Source organism: Kogia breviceps, chromosome 7 (assembly GCF_026419965.1).
Source record: "Kogia breviceps isolate mKogBre1 chromosome 7, mKogBre1 haplotype 1, whole genome shotgun sequence".
Lineage (NCBI taxonomy): Eukaryota > Metazoa > Chordata > Mammalia > Artiodactyla > Physeteridae > Kogia > Kogia breviceps.
In genome coordinates, this window is record NC_081316.1 from 54709866 (window position 1) to 54722965 (window position 13100).

The 13100-nt window shown below is 41.1% G+C and overlaps 1 protein-coding gene across 5 annotated transcripts in view; it reads right to left on the reverse strand.

The window, feature by feature from the left end:
• Positions 1-13100, reverse strand: part of CCDC81 (coiled-coil domain containing 81) — a 113536-nt gene that overhangs the window by 57882 nt on the left and 42554 nt on the right. For 4 of the 5 annotated variants that reach the window (XM_067038315.1, XM_067038314.1, XM_067038317.1 and 1 more), the window contains 6 exons: positions 12813-12959; positions 11940-12044; positions 9135-9307; positions 7856-7934; positions 7409-7629; positions 942-1067 (listed from right to left, as the gene is read on the reverse strand). In XM_067038315.1, the coding sequence (XP_066894416.1) occupies positions 942-1067; positions 7409-7629; positions 7856-7934; positions 9135-9307; positions 11940-12044; positions 12813-12959 (851 nt within the window). The remainder of the gene's footprint in view (positions 1-941; positions 1068-7408; positions 7630-7855; positions 7935-9134; positions 9308-11939; positions 12045-12812; positions 12960-13100) is intronic. The other variant, XM_067038316.1, reaches the window with a different exon arrangement.

Consider the following 13100-nt stretch of genomic DNA (forward strand, 5'->3'; position numbering starts at 1 on the left):
TTAGAAAGACAGGTGAGAAATGCCTTAAAATCTAAAAGGAAAAGGAGAGTTTCAGATCAAGATCCACTATAACAATATTTTCTATGATAAAAATTAGTTGATAATTGGCATATTAAATATTATTTTGGTATATTCAGGTTTTAATAACATTTGATTGCATAGACTTTGTTTCTTCAAGTTTTCAACATTCTATGAAATCATACCTTCCATTTGTAAAGTATTTTAATTTTTTAGAGTGTAATAATTTTCCAACTCTTTATTTGATCCCCCAAACTCCTGTGTTAGCCAAGCCAGGCAAATGTTTACTTTCCCCATCTTAGAAATAAGAAAAGTAAGGCAAAAAGATTAGCTGCCTCTCCAAAGTTAGTGTTAATTCTCCAAAACATCTGGATTCCCCAATTCTAGGTTGTAAATAGATAGCTGGGGAAAGTGAGCATGGATATAATACATTTCAGGAAGACGTTCTTGGTTGGGCATCTCACTTTTCCAATTGCCAATCTTACCCACAACCCCTTGACTCTGCTCTTACGAGAGCATGCTATAAGCCTTAGATGTGTTCAGACAGAAACACTTTCTTCCTGTTTCCAACTAATTACCTCCAAAGAGAATTCCCACCCTCCTCCCCCCAGGCCTCCCTAGCCTCCAAAAAGCGAAAATAAAGCTACTACACAGAGGCAAAGATTAGGGCAGAGATGGCAAATATATAACATGCAACACAGCATTCTCCATCCCATGTCCACAACAGACATTTCTAACATATCATAGCAGTATTTCCCACTGAACCCAGAATCCTTTTCTCACAAAGGTCTCTAGGCAGCCACCCCTAATAAACTGAAGCTGACACTTAAAACCTATCTGCCATCCCAGGATTAGAGAAAACTAACAAGACGCAGAGGGGATTTTTCTCTGCGAATGAAACTTCAGGTACAATCAGCTACTACCGCTCAAAAGCCTTCTCCTCCAGGTCCCGCTGCTTCTTCATGACAGCACTCCTTTCCCAGTCATCCCGTAAGTCTTGGTAGATTCTGTTCATTTGCTCAAGCTCAGCATTTCTGTCTGCCACGTGCCTAGAGAGAGCAGAAGAGTCTGAGATTCCATTCACAATACTGGGAAGGGCATGCACCAACCTTAGGAGCTCCATTCCTTTCATGCTAAGTTAAACAGAAAACCTGGTTTTGTTCACCACTCTTTGAAATAGACTAAGGGGCATGAACACTGCAAAAACATAGTGAAACTCCTAGCAAATAATTTGTGGGTCTAGGACCTTTCATCTTCAATCCTGGTTTAAATTAGCAGGATTAAAACCTTTTTCCAATTAACACATTCAGCCTTTAAAGCCATCACTTTCCTTTAAGGCTAATTTAACTGATCTGAAGATTCATCTCAAATGGATTTCCTATACTTTGCTTCCTTCCTTTTAGTCCAGCCTCTCAGCTGTCAGTAGTCTGCCCACCAGTTCTGCCAGATGTTTTACAAGACAAAGTAGACAGGTGTATGAATGAATGGTTAGAAAGGGGGAACGAAACAGAAATGACTAAGCAAAAGAAAATGAAATCGAGAAGATATCTAACATTGTGAAGACGGGTTAAAAAAAAAAAAGTGTTTGGTGAAGGTCACATCATCAAAGAAATGACTGCAGTATAATATCTCTCTTCAAGCACAGTGTTCCAGCATTCCCAATGTTAAGTGTTTCTATTACTGGTCTCTAAACATGTAGTCACTGCTGTGTGAATCACCTTAAACCTGGTTCAATATAAATGTGTCTATTTCTTACCAAATTGAAACTCTTACAGTCAGTTCTCATTAAATTCTGGAAGGGACTTCACTAAATGTGACCCTTGATTTAGCCTGCCTACTCTGAAGGGTCTTGTGTTACAGGTACCAACCGCCACTAGGTGTCAGGACCCGCCGATAAAATACTATAATGTGCTCTGTGCTGGTTCACTTATTCTAAAATAGCATGGCCCCATTATCCTCTAACAAGCGTTGATTCAATAGCTATTGTACGGTCATTATAAAGATTAAGTAGGATAATATACAGAAAGCGCCAATGCCTATCACACAATGGGAGTTCAATGACGGAATGGTACCTATTATATTTTTTTACAACATTTTTTATCTTTGCACTTTTTTTTTAATTGTAGTTAAAAAAAAAAACAAACGCATAGGGGCTTCCCTGGTGGTACAGTGGTTAAGAATTGCCTGCCGATGCAGGGGTCACAGGTTCGAGCCCTGGTCCAGGAAGATCCCACATGCCGCGAAGCAACTAAGCCCGTGTGCCACAACTACTGAGCCTACGTTCTAGAGCCTGTGAGCCAAAACTACTGAGCCTGTGTGTCACAACTACTGAAGCCCAGGCACCTAGAGCCCGTGCTCCACATCAAGAGAAGACACCGCAATGAGAAGCCCACACGCCGCAATGAAGAGCAGCTCCCGCTCGCCGCAACTAGAGAAAGCCTGTGCGCAGCAACAAAGACTCAACGCAGCCAAAAATAAATAAATTAATTAAATTAAAAGAAAAAAACGCATAACATAATATTGACTATCTTAACCATTTCTAAACATGCAGATATATAGTCTTAACTATATTCCCACTGTTGTGCAGTCAATATCTAGAACTCTTTTCACCTTGTGAAACTGAAATTCTAAACCCATTAAACAACAACTCCCTATTTCTCCCTCCCCCAACCCCTGTCAACTACCATTCTACTTTGTTTCCATGAATTAGACTACTCTAATTACCTTATATAAACAGAATCATACAGTATTTGTCTTCTTTTTGTGGCAGGCTCATTTCACTTAACATAATGTCCTCAAGGTTCATCCACATTGTAGCATGTGTCAGAACTTTCTTTCTTTTTAAGGCTGAGTAATATTCCATTGTATGTTCATTTTGTTTATCCTTTCATCTGTGGTTGGACATTTGAGTTGCTGCTATTTCTTAGCTATCATGAATTATGCTGCTATAAACATAAGGGTGCAAATACCTCTGAAAGATCATACTTTCAAATCTTTTGGATATATACCCAGAAGTGGAATTATTGAATCACATGGTAATTCCACTTTTAATATTTTGAGGAACCACCACTGTTTTCCATAGTGGTTATACCAATTTACATTCCCACCAACAGCATACAGGGTTCCTATTTCTCCACATCCTTTCCAATGATTACTATTTTCTGTTATTTTTTTTTTTTTATAATAGCCATCCTAACACATGTGAGGTAGTCTCCCTCTCTCTCTCTCCCTTTCCCTCTCTCTCTCTCTCTCTTTCCTTGCCAGTTCTAGTTTCCTTTATCTTTCCTCTTTACATCATATATATTCACATCTTAATGGTTTTATCTAATACTGAATAGACAATTTTCTTCCTTCCTAATCTTTTGAATGGTCTAAAAGAAGTACCTGTTAAATGTTTCATGATTGTATGTGGTGTAAGAAAAATATATAATTGTTCTTGTTTTGGACATTTCACAAGACAATTAAACCACAGATATTATAATCCAAGATAAATGATAACACATTTAATCTTTACATTTATGAAATCTTATTACACTATTCTGCAAATGTATAAATGTTTTCTTTTCAGAAAAAAACATAGAAGAAAAAGATAGCCATCTTATGCATGTGTGTGTGTGTGTGTGTATATATATATATATATATATATATATATATATATATATATATATCCTAAATAGTGAAAGACAATTTCTTACATCTACATAGGTGTTTTGCAGGGGAAAACATGAACAATTTGCTGACTGCTTACTCCATTCGGACTTCCATAGAGTTGGCATTCTAGCATTCTATATTACTGGAATTAAATTATTAAATTGTGTAATATAAAACACAGCCGTATTTTAAATCTCACATTCCTACCTTGCCACCTTTATTCACTGGAGTAGAGAACCCCTATGTCACAGGTTCACATAAGTAAATATTCAATAAAACACGGAATACCTCTTATCTTGGAGAGGCACACATAGAGTTAAATGTTAAATGACCTCTAGTTCCAACAGTGCAAACATGACAGCTGACAGTTGAATAAGGGTCACCCCCACACTCTGACAGAGCATGGATACCATCTGTTAATGAGCAGCTATCTCCTTGTGGTTTTGATTTGTATTTCCCCAGTGATTACTGATGTTGAGCATCCTTTCATATGCTTTTTGGCCATTGTTATACAATTCTTTAAAGGATAGGTTTAAAAGTCAGTTTACTTTAAATGCCTAGAAAGTAAGAACATGAAGTAAAATTAGAGGGGAAGCAACTAGGATTCTCCCAAGACTGCCGGTGGAAGCAAATTGCTGTACCTTTTTAGAAAGCAAAGTGTCAGTATCTGGTAGTATTTAAAATGTGCCATACACTTGATCCTGCAACCCCACTTTTAGGAATTTATCCAGTAGAAACAAAACAACCAGTATAAGGAAAAATAAGAAAAATGCATAATGCAGAATTGTTGTAATAGCAAAATACCTGGAAACAAAGTGAATGTTCATCAGTAGTGCAAAAGTTAAACTATATAATCCATATTATAGATAGTATGCTGTTATTATAGAAAAATGAATTTCATATATAGGTACTGACCTAAATACAAATGAATGACACATTATTAGGTTAAAGAAAGGTTGGGTTGCAGAGTAATATGTAAAATCTCACAGGCCTCATTTTCATTTACAAAAATGGAAGGAAAAATATATATGTGTATATTGTTTGAATATATTTATAAAGAACAGGAAAAAATGCAGAAGGCTAAACTTAACACTGACTACTCGGTAGGGGAGATTATTAGCCTTTTTAAAAAAATCTCTCCACTAACTGACTTAATGAGCATGAATTGTTATATTTTTTTAAACAAAAGCAGAAAAGTTTAAAGAAAAAAAAGTAAAACAAGTAAAAATACTTCAGCAGGCCTGTTTGGATCACACAGACTAAGTCATTCCCTCTGAAAGAAAGTGACCTTCTAGTTGCCACAGGAAGACCTAAGATCACATCTTAAGATGGACCAAGGATGGGGAAGTTGGAAAAGAAAAGAGAATATGGAATAATCAGTAAAGGATATGGAAACAAAAGACAAGGATCTAATCCATATAAAAATGGGGGTTTAGGACCAGAACTCCAACAAAAGAGATAACCAGATAACAACCATAGTTTGTATTTGATCAGAGCTCTGAAGTTTCCAGAAATGGTCTCACATACATAATCTCATTTAATCATCATAGTGAGGATAGGCAGGGCGGGTGTGATAGCCTTATATTTCGTATGAGGAAAAGAGAGCTCAAAGACCCCATGTGTGATATGGTCCAGGTCACACAGTCTGGAAGTGACAAAGTTTAAAGCCTCCTAACTCCATGTTCAGGAGGACAGCCAGAGAAGCTAAGGAGCAGAGGAGGAAACTGCAACAATCTCCGCAACACACGCAAAGGGTCCCAGATGTGGCTGTGGCAGCATGCACAGAAAGGCAGAGCCACTGCGGGGCAAGGGGCAGCTGTTTGCTATGAAACAAGCTCCTTATAAGAACTTCTTCATTTGACCCTTAACCACCTTGGAGGTAGACATTAGTATTCTCCCTAATAACTGATAAGGAAACCAATGCCCTCAGGGGGCTGTAACCTGCCCAGTCCCACACAACTAGTAAAATGGCAGAACCGCATATCAATCAATCAGAATGGAGACCGGAAGTGGTCTTGGAGACCCCAGGTATTCATCCATTCGGTGAAAGATCATGGAGAGGTGGGATGGGGGATCCCAGGGAGGGGCAGGAGCAGCCTGGGCAGCAGGGGTGCACTTGTGGGGCTTGAGGCAACAGCTGTTAATCAAGAAGTATGGAAATATTTCAGGATTTTAGCAAACAGTACAGACATACAAGTATACATCGCCCTGGGCTGATGCAAGACTCAGTCCCACATCTGATTTGACTCCAAAAGCCATGCTTTTAACTACTCTCACCTCTCTACCCCAATCCAACCCCACCCTTATCACAATATCCTCCCACCTTCACCCAACTATTCTACTCATATATTCCTGTCTGAACCTACTTGCTATAGAACATAACAGATCTTTGCACCATCCCACTGACCATTTCTAAAATGTATAAAATTTTAATATAATAACTTTTTTTCTTTTTGTAAGTACAACTACCTTTCTCTCTCTCTCTTTTTTTTTTTTTTTTGTGGTACGTGGGCCTCTCACCGCTGTGGCCTCTTCCCGTTGCGGAGCACGGGCTACGGACGCGCAGGCCCAGCGGCCATGGCTCACGGGCCCAGCAGCTCCGCGGCACGTGGGATCTTCCCGGACCGGGGCACGAACCCGTGTCCCCTGCATCGGCAGGCGGACTCTCAACCACTGCGCCACCAGGGAAGCCCACAACTGCCTTTTTTAAAGAGGAGATTCCTTTGAAGAGAAGCCCTCTTGGAACTCCTGAGAACTTTGATCAAGTATCTGAAAATTGCTGAACATCTACAAAGAAGAAACTGTAGTTCTCTGTGGCAATCAGAAGATGGAAGAGGGAGAGCAGGAAACATGGGACATGGGAAGACAAGAAGGAGCCAAGGAGATGTTACAAGGCTGAGGGCTGGTCAGGATCTTAAAAAATTCCCCATGTGTGGGGTAACCAATGGGTACTTTAAAACAGTGGGTGTCTGATGTTTGAATTTAAAGGTATTGTGCGCATTGATATGGCCTAAAGTCCTCCTCTGCCTGCCCTGACACCTTCAGCACCCCTGCACCAGCAAACATCAGCACAGCTTACTACATGTGCGGTTCTCTGAAGAAGGGGTTTAGTGGAGGTTGAGAAAGGGCCTCAGTTTCATGTTTGTGTCCACTTGAGCAGGACAGCACATTTGTGGCTCACATTGTATTTCCAGGTGACAGTGCTGGGGTGGACAACTCTTTTCAGACATTGTCCTGTAAAGGGAAAGAAAACTATGGCGAGGTAACTAGAGGGAGAAGTGGGATGGAGAGAGTTTGTTCGTAACTTATGGTTAGCAAAGGGGAAGGGGGGTGGGGGAGGGATAAGTTAGGAGTTGGGCATTAGCAGATACAAACTGCTATAAATAAAATAGATAAACAACAAGAGAACTATATTCAACATCTTATAATAAACCATAATGGAAAAGAATATGAAAAAAGATAATGCATTTGGAATTAATTATTGTTTATCTTATATTATATATGTGGATAAATATGTTTCTATACACATGAATACATAATATTCTTTTAAAAATGAGTTTGTTTTTAATTTAATAACTTTTCTTCATAGGGTGAATTGTGGGGATGAAATGAGATAAAGCACAAAATAAGCTTAGAATAATACTTTGCACATAGTAAGTCCTCAATGTGTTCACTATCATGATTGCTTCTCTGGAGGGGAGGAGAGGAGGAGGAAGAGGAAAGATCCAGGGTGTCTTACTTTTTGTGTGTCCTCTGAAGCATCAGCAAATCCCGCGTTTGGTCCACCAGCTGGTGCAAGATGGCTGACCTCTTGCGGTTAGCAGCTGCCTCCATCTGGTGCTTCATGTAATTCTGTTCTCTCTTTCGCTTTTCCACCATCGGCTCACCTTCCTCGTTACCAAAGATGGGCTCAGAAGAGTCAGGCTCAAACACGGGCAGCTGGGGGCGTTTGTTCTTTATCTGAAGCAGGGACACCCATAATGCAGATGATAATTATACCAGGGAATAGACTTAATGCACAAGGCCGTAGCATAGTAAAAACCAGCACCTCAGAGGAAAGAACAAGGGCCTCAGAACCACCAAATGGATAACACGTAAGAGTATTCGTAACATTACAGGATTTATACATAGTTTTAGAATGCTATTGAAACCCTGCAAAAGTTTAAAGGAATAATTGGCCCTTTACCTGTGCATCCAAAGCTCTCTTGTAACACTGTGTTTCTTCCATCTTATCTTGTATATATTTGGCTCTTAGCGCAGCAAGTCTGGCAGTTATGAATAAGAGAAGGTGGGACCACAGTTTGTTATAGAGTGTTTAGTAATACAGATTAACATCAACAAAACATGTTTAATACATATTAATAGGAAGAAGAGCCTGATGAAAAGTGATATTTCCTTCTAGGAACTTTCATTTTAAGAAAGAAAAGAGTAATTCAAATCCATAGGCTAGTGGACAATGTGTTGGACAGGGATGGATGGGCAGGTATAAGCAAGTGACCAACCATATAGTCCAAACGCACTACCATTAAGACAGGCACCCCTCCTCCCCCCATGCTTAAAAAAATCTAGATAGGGAAGCAGGAAGTGTCTACGCGTGCAATACAATGACTCATCATAAGATTCCTTTTTAAGAAGAGTGGGCTTTCCTATTATAAAATGAATCTATTATATGCAACCTCCACATGATCTGTAAAGTGAATATAATGGAACATATGCATCTTATGGAAATAGTTTTTGGTCACAGAAACTAAATACTTATTTGTTTTAGGAGTTTCTCTCACACCACAGTAGCCTCCTTAATTGCTCTCCTGACCTCAGTAGCAGAAGTATGGCCCACTTAGGCATGTTTGAACTCTGCAGCTTTGACCCTATCCCAGGCCTCAGATAACCCAAGCAGGACCAATCAGATTCTCTTTCCTGAAAATTTGGAATTGAGACTGAAATTCATCCAACTGTGAGCTGGAATACAAACAATGTCAGCTAAGGAGCTGGGGTGTGAGCAGACAGAAAGCTTTTTTAATATGGGTTTTAGTTCCTGGTTCCAGTCTTCCTGGGTCCCCCATACATTCCTGCCCTCAGGTTCCATAGGACACCCTTCATACTTATAATACAACTCAGCTTTGCCTTGAGGTTACCTGGGAATAGCTGGGAATGAAGCCTGCTCAAGACAAGTCCCTTCCTCCATCTACCAAGATTAGTGATCACAAAACAATACAAAATGATACTCTGTAATTAAAATGATTATAGACAGCAATCATTACTCTAATGATAGTTATAATAATGCTGGCTCTTCCATGTTTCTAATGAAGTGTTAGGCTGTGGTACTGGCTGCTAGTTGGGTTAGTTTGCTCAGTTGGTTGCAGTTGTGCTAATGAAACTACCAATGCTGATCCAATCCCACATGGAAAGAAGCATCACATGAACATTCTGAATCCATTTTTCAGAGCATGTCTAGCTAGACTCACTCCTCTGTCAGCTGCAATTGTTCCAGGCGGTCCATAAACTCTCTGTTTTGTCTGTGCTTTATGTCCTTTTCCCGTCTGTGATCCATTTGTTTCAGGAGACTTTGGGAATATTGCTCTTGCTTAAAAGCATTCATCTCAGGACTGAGTGGCCGTTTATCAAACAAGAAGGATTTCTAGAATGAAAGAGAAGCAACTCATTTATTCTAGAATACTAAAAAGCAACAAAGAATAAGGGTAATCATTCAGAAGACTAAAATCAATCAGGAAGACGATTAATTTATAATATGTGCCCAGTCCTCAACACATTGACCAGCTAGTGACCCACAGAATCATATGAGTGCGCTAAAGGATGATTCTGAGCAGAACTGACCAAAGCCCCATAACTGAGAGGGAGATGAAAAAGGACTTCACAGGGCTTCCCTGGTGGCGCAGTGGTTGAGGGTCTGCCTGCCAATGCTGGGGACGCGGGTTCGTGCCCCGGTCCGGGAAGATCCCACATGCCGCGGAGCGGCTGGGCCCGTGAGCCATGGCCACTGAGCCTGCGCGTCCGGAGCCTGTGCTCCGCGACGGGAGAGGCCACAACAGTGAGAGGCCCGCATACCGAGGACTTCACACAGTAGGTCCTCCGCTAGTACTTACAGCTTGCATACTGAAAGGAGGAGGAATTTTGAGTGAGTGCAGAAGCATATGAGCAGGGACTGCTCAGAAGTGGAAGAGGGAAAATTGAGCTCCTGCTGTGGGTCTAGCCACGCTAGACACTGGGAACCCAGCCGTGATCAAGAACAGAGATCCACAGAGAGCCTCAATCTCATTGAGCCTGCCTGCTGGTGCAAGAGACAGACAGCCGACAAGCAAACCACACACAGATAATTTAAGGTAGTGATAGGTACTATGAAGCCCCTCTCATAGCAAGTGTCCGGGTGGGAATGGGGCTAAACTGGTTATTAGGGAAGGCTTTATTAGGGAGGTGACTGAATCACCTCCACTGCAAATATCAGAGGACCGGTGTCCTATAAAGAAGGATCAGCAAGTGCAAAGACACTAGACGGAAACAAGCAGAAAGAAGGTCTATGTGGCTGAGGCACAGTGAGCAAGGGGAGAGTAGAGCAGGTGAGCTCAAAGACGGAGATAGGCCAAACCAGGAGGACTTGGTAAGTCAAGGTAAGCCGTTTGGATCTTATTTTAATTCAGTGGAAGGCCATTAGAGGCTTTAAACCAGAGAACGATCTGGTTTGGTGAACAGTTTTCAAAGATCACCGTGGCTGCTGTGTGGAGAACAGATTGTGGGAGGGCAAGCAGCGAGCCTGACTAGGGAAGTAGTGCAAAAGTTGGGCCTTCTGGGACTTCCCTGGTGGCACAGTGGTTAAGACTCCACGCTCCCATTGCAGGGGGCCTGGGTTCGACCCCTGGTTGGGGAACTAGATCCCACATGCATGCCGCAACTAAGAGTCCACGTGCCACAACTAAGGAGCCCACCTGTCGCAACTAAGACCCAATGCAACTAAATAAATAAATAAATAAATATTTTTTTAAAAAAAGTTGGGCCTTCTAATGTGGCTTGGATTAGGGTGGTGACATTGAAGATGGAGAGACATAGAGAGATATTGGATACCTTTTGGAGGTGAAGGCAAGTGGGCTTGCAGATGGTTGGATGTGAGTGACTGAGGAGAAGGAGTCTAGGATCACTTTTAGGTAAGGGGTTCATGCAACTGTCTGGTCGGTGATACCACTTGCTAAAATGGGAAGGCTGGGAGAAGAACAGTTTGAGAAGGGGAATCAAAACTTCTGTTTTGGTCTTTTTCACTTTAAGGTATCTACGGTTATAACAAATGGTCCATATATAATATGGACCATATATCTATCTAAGAGGAGAGAGAGAGAGAGTACCTAAAGCTCAAAAGCATGGTGCTTCCTCTTCCTCCTTCCCTATTGCCCCTGCCTGGGAGGTTTTGCCTCCATTCGCTTCTTTACCTAAACTCCTGTATGCCAGGAAGTCTTCTCAGATCTCTGGTCTGGGTTAAGTGACTCTCCTCTTTGCTCTGTTCAAAGATTTATCATAGCATTTAGTATATCACACTCTTGTCTCTTTAAATCTCTTTCCCCCACTATCCTGAGACTTTAGAGAGGGACCTTGTGTTATTCATCTTTGTATTCCTAGCCACTAGCAGAGTGGCCAGCACAAAGGAATTCAATGAATGCTTGATGATGAATAAAGAAAATCTATTTTATTAGGTGTATGTCCAGAGTGTCACACTGCCTAGATAGTGAGGTGAAAGAAGGAAGATTCAGGCAGAAATAAAGGTAGGCACATCATGATTGGAAACATTAAATCAATGGCAAAACAGGTGGCTCATGTTCCTCTGAAGCTGGGGTTCTCAAACTTTAAGGAAACTACAAATCATCTAAGTATCTTATTCATATGTAGATTCTCATTCTGGAGGTCTGAGGTGGCACCCTAGATTCTGCATTTCCAGCAAGCTCCCAGGGGATGCTGGTTCTCTACTTAGATCATCTGATCCTGGGGCAGGAATTTAATATACTGTCCCTATCCCCACCTCTCCCAGGTCCTGGTTGAAAATTACTATCATTAACAAGTGCTCTCATGACTAGTAGGAACTGTATTATGAATGTGAATGGTGTGGAGGCAGATCCTGGACCATTCTTGCCCTGGAGGGAAGCTTCAGCCTTGCACAAGCCTCTTTTTACCTCTACCACTTAAAAAAATTTGGCACAATATGGAGAGTGGATCCAAATGCTCACAAGAAGGGCAGGTATCAGCCCTAGAAATTTCAAAAAGACTCTTACGTAAAATTCAGGTTTCTCATTCTTGTGGATTCTTATGGCTTCAGCAACTCCAAGATTATAGGCAGCATTTTTTTGATTCTGTTCTCTACTAGCCAGACTTTGCATCTTTGAGAAAAAAAAAAATCACAGATTGAAATAGAGCTTTTAAAAATTTAATTCTACTATATTAAAGTAATCCAACCAAGGTAGAAACCTGCCTTTTGGAGGCAATGGTAAAAACTTTCTGATGTGTTCATAGATTTTTTTTTTTTTTTTTTAAAGTGGGCTTTTGTTTCCCATTCTTGGGCTCCAGGCACCACCTCTACAGGGATCATAAGAAGGAACAGAAGATTTCATAACAGTAAGGCCAGTTATTGACGATCACAGAAATTGGGATAAAGCAAATGCAAAGGTGCCATTCTGTCTTTATTTGAGATAGGCCATGAATTTGAAGGGAAGAGCCCTGACTGAGATTATATTTTATGAGAAATAAAAAATAAAGCTATATAATCCAGGAATTCCACCTTTAAAACTCAGTCTTGGGAATTCCCTGGTGGTCCAGCGGTTAGGACTTGGCCTTCTCACTGCTAGGGGCCCGGATTCAATCCCTAGTTGGGGAATGAAGATCCCACAAGCTGCACGGTCTGGCCAATCAGTCTTCAGGGGGGGTGGGGGGAAATCAGCGACACGTACAAACATCAGCTGCATGGATATTCATCTCAGGACTGTTTACTATTAGTGAAAACTTGGACACGACCTAAGTTTTAGTTCAGCAGTAAGTAAATGGTTCAGTATGTTACAGTACAGACACACGATGGAACTTTTTAAATGGTGTTTTATAATCACGTTCCCCTGTCCCATGTTAAACACTCCTTAACCGAGGTGTTGATGTACCTGCTGTTGGAAGAGAGCCTCTTGATCTTTCAACATCTGATACTGCTCTAGGATTCGCTCATCTTCCACCTCTCTCCTCTTCATCTCCTCACTGTAGTACAACGGGGAATTCCGCTGTGCTCGGTGCAAGCATACATAACACATTTCCTGTAACACCAAGTTTTAGGGCAAGTTGATTTGTACCTTTTACCTTTTTGCCTGTGCATTCCCTTCCCAAGCTCTCCAAAGGCTAGGTGTATCAAGAAGTACACTTCATAAAAGGAAGTATTAAAGATATTAGCCAACTGA